Here is a 20,888-nt window from a genome sequence, read left to right as displayed (position 1 = left end):
CCCCTAGCATGACGTCATTGTATAATAATATTAACTCTAATAGATGTTATGTTTTGTCTTAAATAAATAAAAAAGTTTATTACATACATTGTATTTTCTATATAATAAGGGAAGAAAATGTCTTTTTAAGAATATACCATTTCTTTTAATGGTTAAGATTACACTTCAAAATTTATCTTTAACGGTTGAGATTACATCTCTCAAACTTATCCCAACGGTTGAAAATATACCTCCCAAATGTATCTTCAATGTCTAAGATTACACCTCTCAAACTTATATCTGAGAGTTAGAAATAATATAACTGCCCGTGCCCATCTGAGGGTTGAGATAATAAACTGTTCGTGCCCATCTAACAAAGGAATTACCCTCGTCTATGTAATAAGGGAGGAGCTTATCTTGTTTAGAATATAACCACTTCTTCAACGACAAAGATTACACCACTCAAAACTTATCTTCAAGGGTTGAGATTATAAGTACGTCTCAAATATATTTTCAATTGTTAAGATTACACCTCCTAAATTTATCACAAAGAATTGAGATTAGAGAACAATCCATGCCCACTGGACACTGCTTATACACTCGTATCTTCCTATTCACATACAAAAAGTTGATGTTTTCAAAGGAGGAGATATGAAGCTTAATATCCTTAATCAAATGATTTGCCGTCCAGTGCATAGAGCTTTGAATCTATTGAGTACTTGGTTTAAAGGTAGGATGTCCAAGGCTTTCTATATGAAAAGAAACTAACGTGTAACTGGATGAGTGAGCTTGATAACATCCATTTCTGTTTGTCATGATCTGAGTTAACGTGGAATGGTAGTGATCCTATTCTGCACTTTAGAAGGGAATAGCGGGATGCTGACCTCTGACCCATTCGATGGCCTCATTCAGGCGTAAAATGGTAAATCGACTAAATTTGGTTCAAATTTTGTTAGTTTGGTTCAATTCTACCGGGGAAGATTTTATAGGTAATGTATTTTGTAAGTTTGACTTGATCAATTCCGTATGACTATGTTTGGTTAAAGATACTACTACTTTTAAAGGTTACTTTTACCCACCCAATAAAAAGTCGTTGACCTGCAGTCTCCGTCCGACGACTTTAATTAAAAAGGAGTTCTTCTTCCTTCATCTTTTTTTGCTTCTCCTTCCTTTTACTTGTTCCCATTCTTTCTTCTTCTCTCCAATCTCTCTCTATACGCCGCAAAAGGGGTCCTTTCTTTCAACGTCGAATAGAGAGAGAGAAGATAGAGATGAGAGAGAAAAAGAAGAATGAAGGAGAAGGAGAAGAAGATGAAGAAGGAAGGAAGGAAAAAAAACTCAGTCAAGATCGCCGCCTGGAGATAGAAGTTAAATTTCTCATATTGCAATTCTCTTATGGCAAATCTGGAAAGAAAGATGTTCAGTAGTGTTTCTTGAGACAAATTCAGGTATCGAAGATGTTATTAACAAGACAAATTTTATAATAAAGAAAATGGAAGTTAACCAACCCAGATCTAACACTACATCAACAGTGGTTTCAACTCCGAGCAATTATGTTACAACAAATTTGATGTTTCCTTTCAAACCATATCTGAGGATGCAACTTCTGTTTTGGTGGTATACAATAATGCAGATGTCGGTCTTGCCGGTGCATCCAACCTTTTTCAAGTGCAACACAGTAGACGAAGGCGAAGTAATGGCGGCAATGAATGCAATATCTTTTGCCATTGACTCTGGATACGAAAAGTTACTTTTTAAAGGGTGCTCATCTGAAGCAGAAATTTATTACAATGTGAGTTTCTTTTGTTAGTTATAAATTTTGTTATATAAATAGAAAGTTCAATCGAGAATTAAATAGACTTGCTCGATGGACTAGAAAAAACAAAATGGAACTGTCATTGCTCAAACAATCCCCTAAGAGAATGTCTATTGAGAAATGGGATATCTCAGAGCTTCATGGTAGTAATTAAATTTTGACCAAATTTAAGCAAATCCTGTTTCTAGGTTTAAGATTGGTTCATATAAAAGTTTGATTTTCCCAGTATTATTACCATTGAAAGTAAGTACACACCTTTATACCGACTAACAAGAACTAGAAAGAAACTAACTTACTTTTCAGATAATAGGGTGAAGTTGATACTCAGCTACAATGTTTTATGATAGAACGACCTAATTGTTGACAGGCAAAAGGCTTTCGGTGAAAGTAGTAAAAGAGCTATTAAAGCAGATATGTGGAACCCGGGAAGGAATTCCACTGACTTCAAACTCCGTCCAACTATCCTTCTTCCAATTGAAACAATAAAAAGATGAGCATTTCTTCTTCCCCGCATTTTTACGACAATTCCCTCTATCATAAAATGTTACAATTATCTTGTCATCTGATCCTACAAAAGTATGAAACTTAACACAGTTTTCCTCCAAATGCAACGGCAACGTGATACTCTTAACTTCAATCCATCTTTCGTCGTTACTACTTGAATACATATACATCTTGAACACACAATGGTTCACTTTAACTAGCATAGCTAAATGCCCACTCACTTCTAATAAATTAACTTGTGAATCGTAACGTAAATCGTCGCGGAAGTGGTGAGGTGCTCCACAAAGGGTCAAATCAGGGACTGTGATTGTTCTGAACTTCTCCCTTCCTACATCAAATGCAACGATGCGCGTAGGACCAAATTCACTATCCCACCAGCCATTCTTAAGATTATAAGTGCTCCAATAAATGACACCATTCACATAAACAGAGTCATCTGTTAGTTCATCATCTGGTGGTGGGACGTCATCGATTATTCTCCAGCTATTAATACCACCTTGATGCCCTAACGTTAAAACCTCACAAATAAAAGAAAGGGGACCATGAATACGGTGATGTCTCTGCCACACACAAACCAATTTGTGTTCATTAGTGTCAGAATCAAAACCAAATCCGTATTGGAACGATTCACACTTACGGCGTCTAAATACTTGTGACAATGTTGATTGAAACGACGGTGATACTTGTCGGGTACTGATATTGCATATTCGAACAGCATGCTCCAACTGTGACTCAATGCAACAAAATAATCCATTTATGGGGGGTTTGGTAATCATATCATAAGAGCTTGAGTCAACCTCCCTAACTGTATCAACAATGGCTTTCATAGTACTACCATTGTCTTCAAAAACCAAGTCAGCTGTAATATAGAATTCCTCATAAGGCCAAAGGCTTATTTCGCCCCATGGATCCTCCTCTTCTATCTCCCCCTCTGGCAATGGAACAGGAACCACAATAAATATACGACAAGTAGAGGGTGTTTTAGAATGGGTAAGAAGGTGTGAATGAATGAAGTTTTGATCTTTTTCGATTAAAGAACACCATTCTTTACAAACAGTCTTGAAACGGGAAAGGGTTTTGACAGGGAGTCTGGTTAATATCTCATATATTAAGATATCACCATTACTAACACAACTGGATGTTCTGACCATCTTCTTCTGTTTCTTCTTCAACTGGATGTTGTTGTTAAGATTAGAGTCCATGGCAGTAAAAGCAGCAATTTTGATTCAAGTGGTGGTGGTGGAAATTACAAGCAAGTATTACAATTTTTTTCAAGAAATGAACAAACTTGAAACCCTAGAAAGAAATTACATACCAAGATCTCTTGATTGGTGGTAAATTTTTCTTAGATTTAGGGTTTTTTTCTTCCTCTAATTCATAGTGTATTTTGGTTGATTTCTTCTGAGTGGGGGGAACTGAACTGAAGGCAAGTCTGAAACCCTAGAAAAAGAAAAAGGGAAGACTTTGATTGGAAGGTGTGAGAACTGAATGTGACCTGATGGACTCGTTCCCGCCTAAAATGGCAAATCGTCTAAATTTGGTTCTAGGGGCTCGGAAAAAGCCACCAAGCTCAGAACCCCCCAACAAGCCGCCCCAGCCAGATGAGTCCATTGGTACACCATGTGTGAGATGGGCGCAACCCGCCTAAACCATAAATTCTAGCCGGTTAGACACGACTATAAGGTTTGGCCGGCTTTCTATTCGAACCTACGAGATATTATATAGATGATTTCAAAATTTATTGGGTATTTTTTTATTTCAATTTTTGTTAAAAACTTTGCATGTGCTATCAGGTTATCATAACAAGAAATTGCTTGTGTCTTGTTGAGCCTCTCTTGTGGGAGCACATACAAGAGAACTATTGTTTTGCCCTAGCTCCAATAAACCCCACACCTAACAGGCAAATGAGGTGCCAAATTTATTTTGTGGAGTGTCACTGCGCTAAGGGTTGAAATGCTATTTTGTCTGGTCCGATCCGATGATGTAAGTATTTGTACACCTCTAAATTAGTCTCATTTTCCTTGAAAAACAGAAATTTGTACAATCCCTTTAAGAGAAGAAAAAATATTCTCATTTTTCTAGTCGTACATTTGAACTTAAAATATCGTGACTTTCTCGATCCTCTTAAGATAATGTTAACGTCTTATAGGCGATAAGATATATGTAACGCATATCTGCACACCGGAAGAGATCCTCGATTGGAAAGTGACATATCTTTTTTTTAGGAGTGACAGGAGAAAAATTCCAAAGAGATGGCATGATCCAATACAAACCCGATATTTAGTTAACCAAGAATTGGATCAATGCGATCCCTTTGGAGTTCTTCAACTGCAACAAATCAGAACAACTAGTATGCGATCCCTACCCCCCATTCAATGAATGTTATAACCCGTAGGCGGTGGACATCCGATCCAGACCAACTCCTACCCGTGCCATGATCCCAAAGATTATGAAAGCCGAAACACCCTTTTCCATGCTTTTACTTGTGCAAATCCAATAGCTTTATCCGTGGTGAAAAACAACCGTGATTTTGACCAAATTTAAGCAAATTCTATTTCTAGGTTTAGATTATAGTTCATACATTCATATATGAGAAGCTTCCTTCGATTACTTTATCTTGTCTATGATATTTGCAGGTTTAGCTTTCTAATGACTTAAAAGCCATGATGTAATGAGCTTGATATTGGACATTGTAATCTGAGCCCGAGCTAATGTGCCGTCGATTAATGAGCTCGATAGGGTTCACAGGTGACTTGTTTGATTTACAGTTGAGATTTTGTCAGATTCTAATCTGCTACTCTCATCTCATTGTCGATGAATTACTGAGAGGTGTGTTGTGCAAATACTTTGGGTATCAGAGTCGAGGATGACTTGTCTCCAGGGTGCTGTGGATATAACAATCCCACATCTCCTGTTGCCTAGGAGTGTCTGGAGCCTTAACTATTGGTCGGCCCATGAGGTTTTAATTTATGTTCTTTAAATTCAAAGTTTCTAACCTTTTATATAAAAATTTGATTTTGGAGTCTCATCATCAACCTCAAGAATGTAAGAACAAACCATAACAACAGAACTAAAAAGAACTATATATATATAAGTGTCTCTGTCTTAAAGGTGGATATATATATATATATGGAAAATGTTCTATGACAGAGCCGCCTGATTGTTGACGGGTAAAAGGCTTTCGGAGAAAGTAGTAAAATAGCTATCAAAGCAGATATGTGGAACCGATGAGGGGATTCCACTAACTTCAAACTCTGTCCAACTATCCTTTTTCCAATTGAAACAATAAAAAGATAAACATTTATTCTTCCGAAATGTTTTACCACAACCCCGTCTATTATAAAATGTTGCGATTATCTTGTCATCTGATCCTGCAAAAGTATAAAACTTGACACAATTTTCCTCCAAATCCAACGGCAATGTGATACTCTTGACTTCAATCCATCTTTCTGTGTTATTAATATCCTCCTCTTCTTTCTTGTAATCAGCATTTTCATATATATACAACTTGAACAGATTGCTATTCACTCTTATTAGCATAGCTAAATGCCCACTAACTTTTAATAAATTAACACGTCTACCATGACGTGAATTGCCGCGAAAGTAGTAAGCTTCTTCGCCAAGGATCAAATAAGGGACTGTGATTGTTCTGAACTTCTCCTTTCCTACATCAAATGCAACTATGTATGTATGATCAAATTTACTACCCCAAAAGCCATGATTAAGATCATAAGTGCTCCAATGAATAACACCATTCACATAAACAGAGTCATCAGAGACATCTGAGTCATCTACTAGTTCATATGGTGGTGGGACGTCATTGATCCTTCTCCAGCTACTAATACCACCTTGTCGCCCTAATGTCAAAACCTCACAAAAGTAATAATCGCGGTCACCGTTATGTGGATGTACGTGCCACAGACAAACCAATTTGTGTTCCTTAGTGACAGGATCAAAACCAAATCCGTACTTTAAGGATTCCCACTTATACTTGAGCTCATAACTAATGCCATACTGATTACGTTTTGGTTCTTCTGATGTTGATTGAAACGACGATGATACTTGTTGGGTACTGATATTGCATATACGAACAACATGCTCAAATTGTGACTCAATAGGACAAAATAAACCATTTACAGGTTCTGTAATCATATCGTAAGAGTGTGAGTTAACCTCCCTTACTGTATCAACAACGGCTTCCATAGTACCATTGTCTTCAAAAACCAAGTCAGCTGTAATATAGAATTCCTTGTAAGGCCAATGGTCTATTTCAACCTCTGAATCCATAATCTTTTTTCTCTCCTCGGATGTCAATGGTACAGGAACAACAATAAATATACGACAAGGAGGGCGTGTTTTGGAACGGGTAAGGTGTAAATCAGTGAAGTTTTGATCTTTTTCAATTAAAGAGCACCATTCTTTAGAAACAGTCTTGAAACGGAAAAGGGACTTGACAGGGAGTCTGGTTAGTATCTCATATATCAACCAATCATCATTACTAGGAGGAGTAGGAGGGAGACAATCTGAAGTAGTAGTAGTAGTAGTAGATGATCTAACCATCTTCTTCTTCTTCTTTAACTTCAAACTTGTTGTTGTTGAGATTAAATAATTTCATGGGAGTAAAAGCAGCAGCATTTTGATCCTAGTGGTGCAGGAAATTATTACCCACCTTCCCTGTCCCATACGTATACAACATACATACATGTAAGTATCAATCTTTAATCTTAAGACTCAATGGTAATAGACTACGATGATCTACGTTAGTCATTAAAACACATTGATACACCTCTTCTGGAAATCGAACATGAGACCTCCAGAATTTTGAAGTTTATGTCAGCACTGCAAACCACTTGGGGCAACCAAGTTTTGTCATTGTTGTCGGTGGCTCTTTGAAGTATATTATTAGGGTTTACCCATTAGCTGTGTTCCTTTTTCTTTTTTTAATTATCTTAAAGACAGACTATTGACTAACAACATGTAACCTATTGTAATTTATGTGGGGTTTTTTTTTATACACATTATCATACAAAAAACAAACTTTAAAAATGAGGATAAAGTCTAAACCCTTAGCTTATATTTAAATTTGATACTGTATAAAGAAAAAAGCATAATAGATTGATAGAGAGGCAGAAGAAGATACATACCAGGTTGATTGAGTAGGAGAAGGACAGCAAGACGACTGACTTACTTCTAAAGAGAAAGAGAAAGAGAGAGAGAGAGAGAGTCACGTTCTGTTTATATTAGTATGTTTTTGTTTTCCCTATCTAGGTCGAATAGGCCGGTCTTTTACCTTATTGTTGAAGGCAATCTCTAGTTTGGTGCCCTATCTAGGTCGAATAAGCCGTTCTTTTACCCTATTTTTGAAGGCAATCTCTAGTTTGGTGCCCTTTCTAGGTCGAATAGGCCGGTCTTTTACCCTATTGTTGAAGGCAATCTCTAGTTTGGTTGAAGGCAACGTGAGGCAATGTCTCGACCAATATTTGATATAAGGCCGTTAGGTTGTCCGGCCGTCGACTGGCTGGCTCGGACTTGCGACCTTGAATGATTTCTTTTCTCTTTGTTTTCCCCAACTTCCCCAACCCCATCACTATTTTTTCTCCACTCTAGTAACGGTTGCCTATTATTGCCGACAACCTTTACTTTTTTTTCGAATCTTTCTTCACCTTTGTCCACCATCTTCGACCACCATTATTTCCCTCCTTCCTTCCTCTCACTCACTCCTCCTTCCTCACTCTCTATCCCCCTTCAATCTCCCCCCTTCTCTTGTGTATTAACTGTTCATGTACAGTTGCAAATCTTGCTTACAACTTTGTAATAGTGTGTTGTTCATGCTCCTGCAGAAGAAGAGAGTGCACATGGCATTGGAGCATCGAGGACTATTTCCAATTATTGTTGCTTTTTTTTTACCGTTTCTTGGGTTGTCCTTCACATTGATGGTTAGAGAATCCTCCCCTCCTCGAATTAGATAGAGAGAGGAACAAAGCATATTAAGCAGAGGCAGGAGGAAAGAGAAAAGAATGATAATGGCGGTGGTGGTGGAAGGAAATTGTTACACGAAAACAAGTACACAACTCATTCGATACTTTGGTTTTCTCTATTTCATGGAACACAAAAAAAATTATCTTCGTTTCTTCTTCGCCTGTAAAGACGAGGACAACAAACCGACTTTTTTCTTAGTAAAAGCGTTGGTTCTGCTTCCAGTATCTTCGTCGTCATCATCGCTATCTTGTTCATCGTCTTTTCTTTCAGAAGGGTTTAGTTCGTCTTCAATTTTTTTACCAGCTCGACGTTTTCCAGCTTCCAACTTCGCTCGCAATCTTTTTTCTATGGGATCTGTTGAAGCTTCCAATCTTGAATGAATTGTACCTTTTGCTCCTAAGCCCAACCTTCAGATGGTACATGGAGAAACTTCTTAGAAAATCTTTTATAATGGAAAACTACAATTTGTTAATTTGCAGAAAATTCACAAAGTTTAACCTGGCGGGCCGACCCACAACTTCCAATTCAGTTGATTCATCGTCTGCTGATCCACTCATTTTACTAACCCATGATTCAGCCTGAAGATAAATTCAGTGTTAACCGTGTAGTGGGTCTGTGAACCGAACTCTCAGCCGTGTGAGTTGTGACACCGGGCTCGGGCTTGGTGAGACCATACGTAAAACAGATGACACAATTTAAGCAGTAAATGGGTAATTTTATGATCAACATGTTACCAATTTCATGCCATTTTCCAACTTCACCAATTTAGGTACAACTTTCACCTTTGATGGTACTTCTGTGCTCATTGATAAAGAAGTGGAGTGAATAATGTACTACCTTCTTGTAAAACCTAAACGACAGTGGTCATCAGTATAACTCAAGACGATCATTTAAAGCGTTTCAAAGCTTCAAAATAATAACAAGAGAAAACATAACACACCTCATAATACGCCCGAAAGAAGTGTCCAATAACAAAATCAATAACTAACACGAAAGAAAATATTGAAAAAGGAGAGGAATCTTTACTTTTGCATCTAAGTCTACTGTGTCCATCAATCTTTCATCGACCTGCTAAGCCTTTGAACCCATGGAAAAGTCCAACGTATACGAAGTTTCATTGGCCTCAACTCTCACAACTCAAAAGCCCACTTAAGTACTGGCTTCTCACCTACAGTATAGGCTCTAGACGCTAACCCAAGTGATGTGAAACTGTTATATCAATAACCAAATCTTTGGAATTTCTAACGAGTGAGAGTCTTAGGTACTAGACCGACCGACCAAGGTTTCATTTGGGACGATACAACAACATATGATTTGCTCTTTGCACATTAACTCACTCTTCTCATTAAGAGAGCTACTAGTCTGCTGAGGTACTACGCACTGGCCACTCTCCCGGGTGAATCCAGGCCGGGTGAGGTGGCCGGGGTTCACTCACGGAAAGTGGCCGAGCATACAACATTTTCCCTAAACTCATTAAAATATACCAATTAACTATAAAGCTCGTGAATAAGAAATTTTCTAACTATCATGGTGAAAAAGACATTTAGAAAGCACAGCAGGAAATCTGAGAAGACTACTAATTTGTTGATCCCTACTCCCTATTTTGTGCCCTAATTTCTTTCCAAGTACTAAATTGAGCTTAAATGTTCACAGGAAGATTCATAACATCTATAAAAATTAAAGTAACAACTTTGACCAATAAAACTTCAGGACTACAAGTTTTTTGAAGAAACCCTTAGATAGGTGGAAAAATAAGAAACAACATAGAAGATAGAGTTAGGGTTTTACCTGGGAATAAGCCCTATAGAGCAATGAAGAGAGATGAAAAACCCTAGTTTGATATTCTGAGTCTAGCTTCTCTGATTCAGTTCTTTGCAGTTTAAAAGGGAACTTGAATAAATATTCACTTGCAATAAGGTACTTTATTCTTACACTTTGTTTACACCTCCTGCCCTAAACATTCACTCTTTTTCCTCATTTGGGTGGAATTTTCACATGTTCCATATCTAGGGTTTTCATGGTTTACAATACCATTTCACAGAACCACTGCAACAAATTTCTCTCCCTCTCTCTAGTTATAAGTAAGTCTCTCACTCTCTCTCTTTGCCTCAAGTTTCTCTGATTATTAATCTCGTTTTTTTCTGCTTTAGATCTATAACCCACAATTTGAGTATTCTCAAAGTTACCTCCTTTATCCAAAAAAATTCGAAATCTTGGCAGGTACTTACTTATATTGGGGGTTTGATTCTGAGTTCTAGGGTTTCTATTCTGATACTTTAAGTTTTGTTAATTTCATCATCATCAATCCAGTTTTGTGTATTGTTAATTGGAGACAAATTTCTAGTATTTGATCATTGAATTATGTTTTTGAATTAGGTTAAGAAACAGAGCAAACTTTGATTAAGGGCAATAATGGATGAGAAGATGAGTGATGGAAAAAAGGTCATATCTTCTTGTGATGTTGAAGCTTTGAAGAAATGTTTGGAAGAAAATAAAGGTGATTACTTGAAATGTCAATCACAGGTAGAAGCATTTAGAACTTCTTGTTCTATTAAGAAAACAACTGATTCATCTTCTTCTTCTCAATCTTCTTCTATGAAACTCAACAATGGTGAAAATTCTAGTAGTTGAAGAACAATGGGTTATCTTTGTCTTCTTTGATAATGGGCAGATTCTCTACAGAGACCTTACTGTGGCTTGTTGTGATTCGTGATCGCGATGATTCTGATCTACTGAACCACGAATCACGGCAAGCTACATAGGATTTCTGCCTAGAAGCGTCTGCCTAGTTTTTCTTGTTCCCTGTTTTTTTTGCTTTACGAAGAACTAGATACAGTAATGATAAAAAAAATATCAAATAGTATTTCATTAGAGATGATATAAATTACCCTTATTTAGTTTTAGTATATGTATCATTTTTTTCAACATTGAGAAGAAAATCGGATTTGATTCATGGCTAGACTTGCTTGTTCTTAACTGGGTGCTTGTTTTACAATTTTGAGCATTAGTTTCTGGTTTGGCCTGAATGTCTTTGATATGATAGGATAGAGCTCTTTAAGTTGGCCAAGGACCGAATGCCTCCCACACCCTGTCGTACTCGTAACTGCATGAGATCTCCATGGTGAAGAGCCTCTAGCCAATGGAACAATGTAGGTGAGGGAAGTCGGAAAAATGGATTTCTTACATGGGGAAAAGGATAGGCTTTGAGGGTTGCGCAAAAGGGTCCCACCTCCTGACCTAGTCACACTGTCGATGGACTGATCGAGCTGCTCCTATGACGAGAGCGGGCAGCCTTGTACTGTCCCGGGGATATGGACTAGGATTGTTTTCCTTGGGGGCCTTTCCCAGGCATTAAGCAACCGACTCAGAACTAGTACAGACAAAAGGAACACAACCGTTTAATTAAAAGAAAGCATTGCATATATATATATATATATATATATATATATATATATATATATATATATATATATATATATATATATGCATCGAGGTCATATCTTCGATTGGTAGATGATTAAGGGTGATTTTCTTTTGCTGTTTTCTCTGAATATATGACATAGTTTTAATAGAGGAACAAGAACCCCACCACTAGGGATCGAGCATTGCTCAAAACTGTAGACAACAACACATGTTACCACCTGAGAGAGTTTCACTAGTCCTTTCGAAGTTTTTTGATAGGTCAACAAACTTTAAGGAAGTCTGAACCCAGACCGCCTCAAACACAAATGTATTAAGTTAGATTCATGAAAAAGTAGGAAAGAAGGGAGAGAGGTTAATAGAGAAACTACTATACTAACTAGTTATGTGCAGAAAATGCAGATTCAAAACAACACCCTAGTTGCACTCATTTTACAACAATATCAATAATATAAGAACCCAAAGAGCTTGAATTATCCTACAAACACTAACCCTAGTTTTTCCTAAGGAACTCTTTGGCAAACGAAACAATCATCAAAACTTACTAATAACTCTTTGAATTGCTTGTTTGATCATTCCTGCTGATACAACTCCTACTTCCTTGAACTGCAGAAACAAAAAAAAAAAAAAAAAAAACGTTAACCCATGTCAACCTTTGATAGACACAAGAAGAAAATGGTGTTTTATGGTCTAAAGTAAAGATTAAACCTTAGATTTGATGTTCAGAGTGAGAAACCCGTCGGAGTTAGATGATTGAACCGAGTGAGCTTCCAAGTGAAGATCGTTTATTGCATCAATGATTTCAAGAAGCAAACACTCTTTCCACGGACAAGAGATCTCAATCAAAATTTCTTTATCAATCAAGCAAACGGTAACAAATGTTGATAAACCATCTTTTGGTAACACCCACTTTGGATCAAGATCAATCTCATCAATATCATTGATATCACTGGCTTTTCTCTTGTTTATAATGGGTTTTTTCGGGTTATCATTTTCGTCAGTACCATAATTATCAGATGTTCTTTCTACTATATCTGGGGGTTTCCTTCTATTTCTTGCTTCAATCTCTGTAACTCCCCTGCAAGATTCCAATTCATCCACTCTCCTTTCAAGCTCTTTCAGATAATCTATTGTGTCATTGAGGATTGATGTTTTATCGGTCTGCATAAGAAACACGAGTAATTAGCGAATAAATGTTCAAGATTCCTCAAGAAGAAAAGCTAGAAGAAGCATATATAGTGTAAACATATCGGTGAACAAATAAAATATCTTATTGAACATGTTACACCCAAGTACCCAAATCTTGTTGTAGTCTAATTTGATCCAAGAAAATGGTCACTCTAGCATTACTTTGTTAGCAAGAACAAAACCAGGCACCTTTTTGGGCTAGTGGTGGCAAAAACGGGGGCAATAACGACAACTTGTAGAACTTGGGTTATCAGAAATGATATCAGAGCCAAGGATTGTTCGCCTCTAAGGGCGGGGGAATGTGATATTCTATATCGGTTTGGTGATGAGCATCAGGAGATGGAGCTGCAGGTGCAACCTCAAGCATAGCAAGAGTCAAAGCCTTTTGTGTGGGCTCATGGAGCATTCCCCAAGAACTAAAGCCGTACCCATATGGCTTGAGCCTGGGTGCAGAATCGGGGACAATGTCGAGAACTTTTGGACTCGCGTGGTTACATCTAATGAAACATAACAGCATCGAGTAAAGAACATACCTTGTTCATTGAAGGAACCAGCGATTTGAGAACGATAAACTTTTCATTCAGTTCTTCTGTTTTACTTTCAAGGTCCAACCCTATGTCACCACACTCTTCGGGTTTCCAAATCCCATTCTTGATCTGTTTTTGTTCTAAGGATTTTAAAGAAGAACCACTATGCATATAAGGAACTTGAAATAAAATTTTCTTCAAGGTCTTTTGGGACTGTCCAGATTGAAGCTTATGAGAATCTACTAAACCCCTCTTTTTCCATTTCCTAAAGCTCGATTTCGGATTACAACTTCTACAACAAGGTTCAATCATTAGTAACTTAGAAGTTTTGAAAATGGTAGAAAGGGTCCTTGAGTAGTGAATGTCGTCAGTGCCAAGATCCAATTCACTAAGTTTATTCATGCTCTTCATATTTAGAGAAGAAAACGGCTTGTTGGGGAGCAAAAACGTTCGTGATATACAATCGCTTGAACTTACGGAACCAGGAATTCCGTGGCTGAGGTCGTTATCCATGAATTGCCAGCTCTGAACTTGAGAAGCACCACCATTTACTACGTCCATCGAAAACGAATCTTCAGTTTGTTGATTGGGTTCAAACCCGTCCGAACTGTTTTCAGGAGAATCTGCTAATAAGTCATCACAGATATTTGTGTTTAGTTCCTTGACTCCATTAGGATCAAGCTGGATCTCTTCTTTCATAATGGATTGAGGGAGATTGTATATGAGCGGAGATCCATATTCTGGTTGAATCTCTATACCCGCAAGGTTTTCGCCATTTTTGTTTCCATTTTGTTGGCTCGTTTCTGAACAAGTAGGCTTTTTGAACTCCATTAACGCAGTTTTAACATGTTGAAGTAGAGCTAGGTCCTCCAATACCTTGTCACGGAAAATTAAGTAATTAGAAAATAACATAATTTCAGATGGAAATCTACAATAAAAACGTGATAGAAGAAGTTACCGTTTCCGTCACACCTAGTTCGATAACACCACCCAAGAATGGAAAACACATGACAGTCTGCAATTCAAAATCATGGTACAAATTAAAACTTCAGGACGAAAATTGATAAGCATTTAGTTGAAATCCAAAGAGAGACGAACTTACATGAATCGATGCACTCTAATGGCAAAAATTGATTTCATCCGAAAATCGACAGCAACAAGGTTGGAGACACACAAGAGAAAAAAGTCAGTTTGTTATGATAACAGTTCCAGTTGAGATTTGCTCCAGTTAAACTGGAAGATATCCAAAGAACACCAACCTTCGCAAGCAGAGAACGAGTGAAAACTTTGCTATCTGCAAAATGAGCATTACATAGCCAAATATGTTGATTGTTTGCTAATGCTTTTCCAGGCAACCTGATAATAAACAAGAAACATTGATTTGTAACATTGTCGACCAACCAGTATCGTCCGTTAGGTGTTAAGATACCTCTCTTCCTAGGGGTAGAACTAGAAATTTCTATCGAAAGGGCTGGTTAATATCAGCTAACCTAATGGACAGATCAACCCGTAAAAATAATGTAGTCATGTACCTAATACGACTCATCTAAAAGGAACCATTACTGTATTAGTAGGCTAGCCAGGGGTACTAGTGGTTCAACCGTTGCTTCTTCCTATGGTAGCGTAAACCACATTATGCCGTGTTCAAATCCACAAACCAGCGAAGAAGACGAAGTTAAGAGCATTCGAAGGAGTATACATACCCTTGACCATGATTGAATGTAAAGGACATGCAAACTAAGTAGTACCACTCAGCATCTGAAAGATCTTCGGGAGATAAAGAAGCAGAAGATCTCTTTGGGTGTTGATTTGTTTCACCTACTAAAAGAAACTCATACAGTTCCCTTAGTTGCTCGCTTCTCTGCAACCCGTATTTACTTGCATTAAACTCCATAGTATGTAGCGTTTTCCTTGTTTTTATATCACCATTGTAGTATCCACCACCCCATTCCAAAACCCTAATTCCAAATTCACAATGAAACTTTAATAAACGGTAAACCTTTGCAGCTAACATGTATACAAAAATCAAACGAAAACCATTAACAATCATCGGTAATAAAATGAGTTTCTGCGACTTAATCATCGGTAACCAAAAAAAATTCTTTTCTTAGAGGAGACTATCTTCCAAGTTCATTCATATTACACCATTTGCCGTCTTTTTTCCCTGAAAACTGAATGTGAGCAGTATTGAGAAGATTATGATCAACTTTAGGTAGATTTAGCAAAAACCCATAGACACAATTTGTCTATTTCATCAATTTCTACCAAATAAGAATCAAATTTTAATCCACAATGCAGAATCTTAGTGACAACAAACTAGGGAAAAGGTAAAGTCGCAAAAAAATGCTAGGGAACTAGAAAAATTAAGCAGACTCTTGGACAGAAATCCTATGTGGCTTGTTGTGGTTCGCGCTTCAGATGATTCTAATCCACTGAAACTCGAACCACAAAAAGTCACCAAGGATTTCTACTCCGACTCTGGCTACTTTTTCTTGTTCCCTAGCACTACTGGAGTCATAATATAGAAGAAAACTTCCAATACTTCCCAAGATATAATGATTCAACTCAAAACAGATGATACCCATAGAATTTCAGATAAAAATAAGCAGACCCATGTATGAAGAAACTACTTAAAAATAGAGAAGAAATCACTCAAAGAAAAAGTAAATTTTGATAAAATTATACCCTTGATTGTTAGTTGAGATTGACCAAAAGATTGCATAACTCCATTGAATACTCCTTACAGCTAGAGCAAGCTGTTGTTTTAGATGATTTTGGTTTACTCCTTCTTCCTTTTGGAGTCCCCCAGTAGCCATGACCAAAACTTAAAGAACACTGAAATTCACTTTCTACTCTTCAACCCTACAAAACCACAATCTCTCTACCCAAACTATAAAAAGACATAAATGAATATAATAAAAAAAAAGGGATTTTTCTTGTTGAGAACTTGTTTTTTGGACCCAAAAACAAAAAACCCAGACTAAAAGGCTGTCAAAATTTTGTTTTTATAATTAGTAAAATTTTCTCACTTTTTCAGTTTGCAGATGAACACCCATGTGGAGTCTGCTCTTTTGTAAGGACCATAGAGCATTAGTGGAGTCTTGAACAGAGGAAACCAACTGGGTACCTCTAATTCTAGTCCTAGAGAGAGAGCTATCTTGTGAATTTAGAGAGATAATTGGGTTGTTGAACTAAGAATGAGACTATTAGTATACTTTATCTTGTTTTATAGAGATGTTAAAAAGTAGAAAAGCAAATCATTTCAGCTCATGAAACTTAAACACTTTGACCCTACACAAATAACAAAAAAACAACACAGATACTGTTTGGGTTTCAGATCTTCATGTAAGAAAAGAAAGTGCCATTTTTAAAACATGAGTTGATGGGTTTCTCTCTCTCTCTCTCTCTCTCTCTCTCTCTCTGTGAAATGTACAAACAAAACAGTACTTACTTTGGAATTTCTCCACATTCACAAGAATCATCAAGTGAAGCATTATTATGTGGATAGGAACTTTCCTTCTCTCTAAGGTGGTTAAATTTAGATCCCACTAGGATTGATTTTAGAATGTTCATTTTTTGTTAGACTAGTCTGAATGGTTGATTTCGACCACGTTTTGAGTCAAAAGTTAATAAACACCTGAATGAACAATATATTATCTGAAACATTTCTCAACTAACTATTGAACCCCAGCCCACAACAAATCAGATTCAAACGAGAGTTAGATCGATATATTGAGTAATATTTCATTGAATTGTAAAACCTATTTCTTTTCTCTAATGTATCGTCAAGCTTTTATTTTTGCGATTGACAAATAAATTTAGTTAATGGGGAGCTTTCACTATAAACAAAAAAAAGTAAAATAGAAAAATAATGATTATTTTTTGGAAATGAAAGTTACTTTAACCATATTATTACTATTTAGTCTATACAACTACAACTTTTTTTTTTGATGAGATACTATACACTTAGGATTCCAACTTTGGATAAAGTTAACTAAAAAGTGTTAGCTCTAAAGAGGATAAGTCATATGGGTTTCTTTTCAATTACCACATTTTTCAAGGATCAAAGATGAAAACTTTTTTAGAAAAAGGCTGTTGACAAAATTCCCCCGTGCTTGATATCTGTAACACTTTTTACCTTTTGGATTCATTGATAATTGAAAGATTTTTTCACATTAAAGCTGTTGAAAGATGAACAATGACAGTCATATAGATGACTACAATCAAAAGGAGCCAAAATTTTGTTATTTTTTCCCATTGTCACTAGTTATTGAAATTTTCATGAAATTAATTTTCCCACGATCTGAAAATGAAAGATCTCAATAATGTTCATAGGGAGATCCGAATTGTGTCTGAAAATGAGTGATCAGTTTTCGGCAACACGAGAAAAATGCATCATGAAAGGGTATGCTCCACCTTAGAGTGAGAGATAAATTCTCTAGAGAACTGTTGTTTGGCCAGAAAATGGGAGCCGACTTTAGCCCCAAAGCTTATGTGAATGGCTCTCGTTGGTCCCCGTATTTTTCTTTCTACACGTCTGAACTAATGGGGAGGGGGGAATACATCAGATTTCTGGTTGACGGCTCCCATTTTTCGGGCCAAACAACATTTTTGATTCTCAAACACTAAAATATAAACAAAGTGGGAAAAGAGAAGCCTGGCCCAGACGTTCCTTGGACTCATGATTTCCATATGTGACATTCTATATGATACTTTTGTTTCATAAATGACCACTTGATAAAAAAAAAAATGGCGAAAAAAAAAGTCATTTGTTCTTTTTCTCTTTTTCGGATACTTTAATTCAACGGTAACGATTATAAAGCAAGCATACATTTATATAAGATTCGAAGCTGAGTAAGAGGCTTAAAAGAATGAACAAACACATCATGTACACGTACCTCCAAATGTTGCTTAGAATGATATTCGAACATCGAGTGTCTAACAACATCAACAAACATTACAACTCTTCCGACATGACCCATAATAATCCTGAGTTCCGATCATATAGATCGGATTCTTCTGACATTCTCCCAAAGCAGCCCACTTTGTGCAATTGTCATCTTCATCAGTGCAGTACTCGTTGTCAGATGACTGAGATTCAGATAAGACTTTCTCTTTAAAAATAGGTTTCACGTGGAAGCTTTTAATGGCAAGCCATTGTTCTCCTTCGAGGTGAGGGCATCTAGTATACAAGCTTTTACTGTCAGCTGATGAGTTCGGGTGGACATGAAAGGCAAACAATGCGTCTCCTGCAACAGGTTTAATGGCATAACCTGCCTTCGAACAATCAGACCATGTTTCATCCTTCGGTTCTGTCACTTCAAGCTGCAATATATCGCAAAAATATCATTTAACCAGTTCACATAAAAAGATGAACTCAATATCGGAATCAAACTTTAACTAATGGAGTCATCTAACGTCATATTGCATAAGTCGTGCAGTAAATTTGAACTTGTTTATAAACATAGAGTGAAAGTTTTGGGCTTCTATCTCTCACCTCTGTATTGGGGAAGAGAATCTCACCGCCACGAATGACATCCGAAAGATACATCACAACCGAACCCATCAAGACAGAACCTTCTCTACCTTTAACACCAAAATTGTCGAGAACTTGCTCAGTATCCTCAAGGACATAATGAAGAATCTGCAAATTTTCGCTATTCTCTGAAGAAGACCGAATAACTTTCAGATACCTACTAGATATAAGATCGCCAAATAAAATGCAAATCAATGAGATATGGGATTAAGAAGATTATTGAGGAACTATACCTTTCGGGAGAAAAGTCCAACCACAAATTCGGTCCTCAATTCTTGCAACAATATCATCCTGACATCACAAAAACAACTATTTCAAAAGTGGTCCAAGTTTATGTAACTGAATGACGAAAGTTTTTACTATTGTACTTCAAAAAAATTTAAATACGTAGAAGTTTCTTTCGGTAATTGGTCTGGGACTTCAAATGTAGTAACTACAAGAAACAATATGAGATATCATTTTCCGTATGACGAGCATAACTTTTGCATATCGGGTTACCAAATAAGAGCACATTTGCTGCCAAGTGCCAACTAATACGGCAAAGAGGATATGGTGAAGCTTACTTGATTTATAACCAAGGGCGTTGCAGAAGACTTCTCTGAGTTATGATTTTCCACGAAGGGCTTTTCTAGCTTGGAGTGAGCCTGAGCCCAAAGATAGACGTTGAGAACAAATTAGAACAAAATAAGTTTGATATCGTGTATTCATGGTATCAGAGAAACAAGAAGGAATTACCAAAGAAATTAGGTGATCCGACTCCTCATCGGAGAGGAAACCACTGTATAAGAAGACCCTGCCACCAGGAGTAGGATGTCAGGCTGATAAGCAAGCAAGACATAAAAAAAAATCGAAACATGTGGTTAGCTCATTCATGTTTGAATTAATCAAATTAATACGCAAACAAACGAGAGTACATGCACATTAAAGAGCGGCTTTGCATTTGAGGTACCTGACCTTGGCTGTCTCGAGAGTTGAATAACCCGTGAGGGATCAATTCTTGTGGGTTGGGTTGATGTAATCAATTTGATAATGGGTTTCTCATTCTTTGTTCTCAATTCCTTCCTATGACTGCATCAGACATGGTTGCAAATATAAATGAATAAGATGATTCTTGCCATTATAACAAAACTTCTAATTAGGAAACCTAATCATTGAAATCTTAATACTATTGAAGTTCATTTTGTTGGGGAAGAAACCCATTTTGAGATGAAAAAGATCCACAATTATATCCAAAACTAGTAAGTTCACTCGAATTCCAAGTACCCATTAGATGATTGTCCAAATTAAATTCCGATTAATTCACAATTATATCAACAGATCATCTCAAATTTCAAAAACCCTAGAAATGAGATGAGTTAGTAATTTTCCATCCCCCAAACATAGAGTGATGAGATTTTCGTTCACCAATCAAACATATAAGGTGTTTTTAAACATACCCACATTCTAATATGATTTGATAAAGAGATGAAACCATTAATATTCTAGAGAGAGAGAGAGAGAAAGAATTAGAAATACAGAATTCAGCATTACAAGAAATAGACAAAGTGTAAATGAGATTGATTTACTTATCAATGGCAGAGATAGAGAGATGAGAGAAGAATCCCACAACAAGAAACATCGAAATTATAAAGAGAAAAAGAAGACGAGACGCCATTGAAGTTCAGATGAAGAAGAAGAAGATCAAATCCAAAAGAACTAATTTTGTTGGTTTGTTTCCAATGTGATTCCGATTCATCTCGTTCCCGTCTGATTCGAACTCGAGTCAGATTGATAGGGAAAATTGTTTCGGGTTTGCCCCTCGGAATAAGATGAACTTTAAGGATTACCTCTTGTTTTGACTATGTTAGGCTTCCACCCCTCAATTAACGGGTTATGTTATTCCTCGTCAGTTGGTATATGTACGCAAAGTAGAAAGTGCATATTAAGATGAAATTGCTCT

At 36.8% G+C, this 20,888-nt stretch overlaps 5 protein-coding genes and 1 long non-coding RNA gene across 10 annotated transcripts; 1 reads left to right on the top strand and 5 right to left on the bottom strand.

Annotated features, from left to right (window-relative positions):
- Positions 1 to 1,341: 1,341 nt before the first annotated feature.
- On the bottom strand, positions 1,342 to 3,797 carry LOC147535364 (F-box protein At5g49610-like). Of its 2 annotated transcripts, none has more exons than XM_086650994.1 (2): positions 2,092 to 3,797; positions 1,342 to 1,748 (listed from the first exon to the last, which is right to left on the bottom strand). In XM_086650994.1, exon 1 carries the CDS (start codon positions 3,499 to 3,501, stop codon positions 2,149 to 2,151), a length of 1,353 nt encoding a protein of 450 aa, XP_086507120.1. In that variant the 5' UTR covers positions 3,502 to 3,797; the 3' UTR covers positions 1,342 to 1,748; positions 2,092 to 2,148. The 2 variants fall into 2 exon arrangements, with proteins under 2 accessions (XP_086507120.1, XP_086507121.1); XM_086650995.1 differs by having other exon boundaries at positions 1,342 to 1,712.
- A 1,575-nt stretch (positions 3,798 to 5,372) lies between these two features.
- LOC147535363 (putative F-box protein At1g32420) lies at positions 5,373 to 7,604 on the bottom strand. Its single transcript, XM_086650993.1, has 2 exons — positions 7,444 to 7,604; positions 5,373 to 6,973 (listed from the first exon to the last, which is right to left on the bottom strand). Exon 2 carries the CDS (start codon positions 6,857 to 6,859, stop codon positions 5,441 to 5,443), a length of 1,419 nt encoding a protein of 472 aa, XP_086507119.1. The 5' UTR covers positions 6,860 to 6,973; positions 7,444 to 7,604; the 3' UTR covers positions 5,373 to 5,440.
- A 725-nt stretch (positions 7,605 to 8,329) lies between these two features.
- LOC147535362 (uncharacterized) lies at positions 8,330 to 10,139 on the bottom strand. Of its 2 annotated transcripts, none has more exons than XM_086650997.1 (4): positions 10,067 to 10,139; positions 9,013 to 9,128; positions 8,777 to 8,856; positions 8,330 to 8,685 (listed from the first exon to the last, which is right to left on the bottom strand). In XM_086650997.1, exons 2-4 carry the CDS (start codon positions 9,082 to 9,084, stop codon positions 8,418 to 8,420), a joined length of 420 nt encoding a protein of 139 aa, XP_086507123.1. In that variant the 5' UTR covers positions 9,085 to 9,128; positions 10,067 to 10,139; the 3' UTR covers positions 8,330 to 8,417. The 2 variants fall into 2 exon arrangements, with proteins under 2 accessions (XP_086507123.1, XP_086507124.1); XM_086650998.1 differs by having other exon boundaries at positions 9,061 to 9,128.
- Positions 10,056 to 11,237, top strand: LOC147535361 (uncharacterized). The gene is made up of 3 exons (XR_015228388.1): positions 10,056 to 10,195; positions 10,289 to 10,359; positions 10,655 to 11,237. It is a non-coding gene; the product is annotated as an uncharacterized LOC147535361 (long non-coding RNA).
- Positions 11,238 to 12,053: 816 nt separating this feature from the next.
- On the bottom strand, positions 12,054 to 16,612 carry LOC147535360 (transcription factor EGL1-like). Of its 3 annotated transcripts, none has more exons than XM_086650990.1 (9): positions 16,443 to 16,612; positions 16,099 to 16,294; positions 15,117 to 15,371; positions 14,673 to 14,769; positions 14,516 to 14,530; positions 14,372 to 14,428; positions 13,420 to 14,289; positions 12,407 to 12,859; positions 12,054 to 12,304 (listed from the first exon to the last, which is right to left on the bottom strand). In XM_086650990.1, the coding sequence occupies exons 2-9, from the start codon at positions 16,227 to 16,229 to the stop codon at positions 12,233 to 12,235; spliced, it is 1,950 nt and encodes a 649-aa protein (XP_086507116.1). In that variant the 5' UTR covers positions 16,230 to 16,294; positions 16,443 to 16,612; the 3' UTR covers positions 12,054 to 12,232. The 3 variants fall into 3 exon arrangements, with proteins under 3 accessions (XP_086507116.1, XP_086507118.1, XP_086507117.1); XM_086650992.1 differs by having other exon boundaries at positions 16,099 to 16,275; positions 16,443 to 16,564; XM_086650991.1 differs by lacking the exon at positions 16,443 to 16,612 and having other exon boundaries at positions 16,099 to 16,390.
- A 1,615-nt stretch (positions 16,613 to 18,227) lies between these two features.
- On the bottom strand, positions 18,228 to 20,693 carry LOC147535359 (putative prolyl 4-hydroxylase 6). The gene is made up of 7 exons (XM_086650536.1): positions 20,515 to 20,693; positions 19,904 to 20,017; positions 19,685 to 19,742; positions 19,513 to 19,593; positions 19,183 to 19,240; positions 18,911 to 19,077; positions 18,228 to 18,738 (listed from the first exon to the last, which is right to left on the bottom strand). Exons 1-7 carry the CDS (start codon positions 20,601 to 20,603, stop codon positions 18,361 to 18,363), a joined length of 945 nt encoding a protein of 314 aa, XP_086506662.1. The 5' UTR covers positions 20,604 to 20,693; the 3' UTR covers positions 18,228 to 18,360.
- Between the last annotated feature and the right edge of the window lie 195 nt (positions 20,694 to 20,888).

The sequence above is a fragment of the Eschscholzia californica genome, unplaced genomic scaffold (assembly GCF_041429995.1).
Source record: "Eschscholzia californica isolate CP2 unplaced genomic scaffold, dmEscCali1.0.p SCAF_6, whole genome shotgun sequence".
NCBI classification, from domain to species: Eukaryota; Viridiplantae; Streptophyta; class Magnoliopsida; order Ranunculales; family Papaveraceae; genus Eschscholzia; species Eschscholzia californica.
Note: the sequence above shows the minus strand (reverse complement) of the source record. Positions and strands in the feature narration are given on the sequence as shown.

Coding starts and splice junctions, on each gene's coding strand:
- LOC147535364 (XM_086650994.1), bottom strand. CDS start 3,501: ATGGACTCTAATCTTAACAACAACATCCAGTTGAAGAAGAAACAGAAG.
- LOC147535363 (XM_086650993.1), bottom strand. CDS start 6,859: ATGGTTAGATCATCTACTACTACTACTACTACTTCAGATTGTCTCCCT.
- LOC147535362 (XM_086650997.1), bottom strand. CDS start 9,084: ATGAGCACAGAAGTACCATCAAAGGTGAAAGTTGTACCTAAATTGGTG. Junction 8,857..9,012: donor TGGAAAATGGCATGAAATTG/GTAACATGTTGA, acceptor ATTTATCTTCAG/GCTGAATCATGGGTTAGTAA. Junction 8,686..8,776: donor GTTGTGGGTCGGCCCGCCAG/GTTAAACTTTGT, acceptor TACCATCTGAAG/GTTGGGCTTAGGAGCAAAAG.
- LOC147535360 (XM_086650990.1), bottom strand. CDS start 16,229: ATGGCTACTGGGGGACTCCAAAAGGAAGAAGGAGTAAACCAAAATCAT. Junction 12,860..13,419: donor TGGTTCCTTCAATGAACAAG/GTATGTTCTTTA, acceptor TTTCTTATGCAG/ACCGATAAAACATCAATCCT. Junction 12,305..12,406: donor CTCTGAACATCAAATCTAAG/GTTTAATCTTTA, acceptor TTGTTTCTGCAG/TTCAAGGAAGTAGGAGTTGT.
- LOC147535359 (XM_086650536.1), bottom strand. CDS start 20,603: ATGGCGTCTCGTCTTCTTTTTCTCTTTATAATTTCGATGTTTCTTGTT. Junction 19,078..19,182: donor TTGGACTTTTCTCCCGAAAG/GTATAGTTCCTC, acceptor GGTCTTCTTCAG/AGAATAGCGAAAATTTGCAG. Junction 18,739..18,910: donor TTCTCTTCCCCAATACAGAG/GTGAGAGATAGA, acceptor GATATATTGCAG/CTTGAAGTGACAGAACCGAA.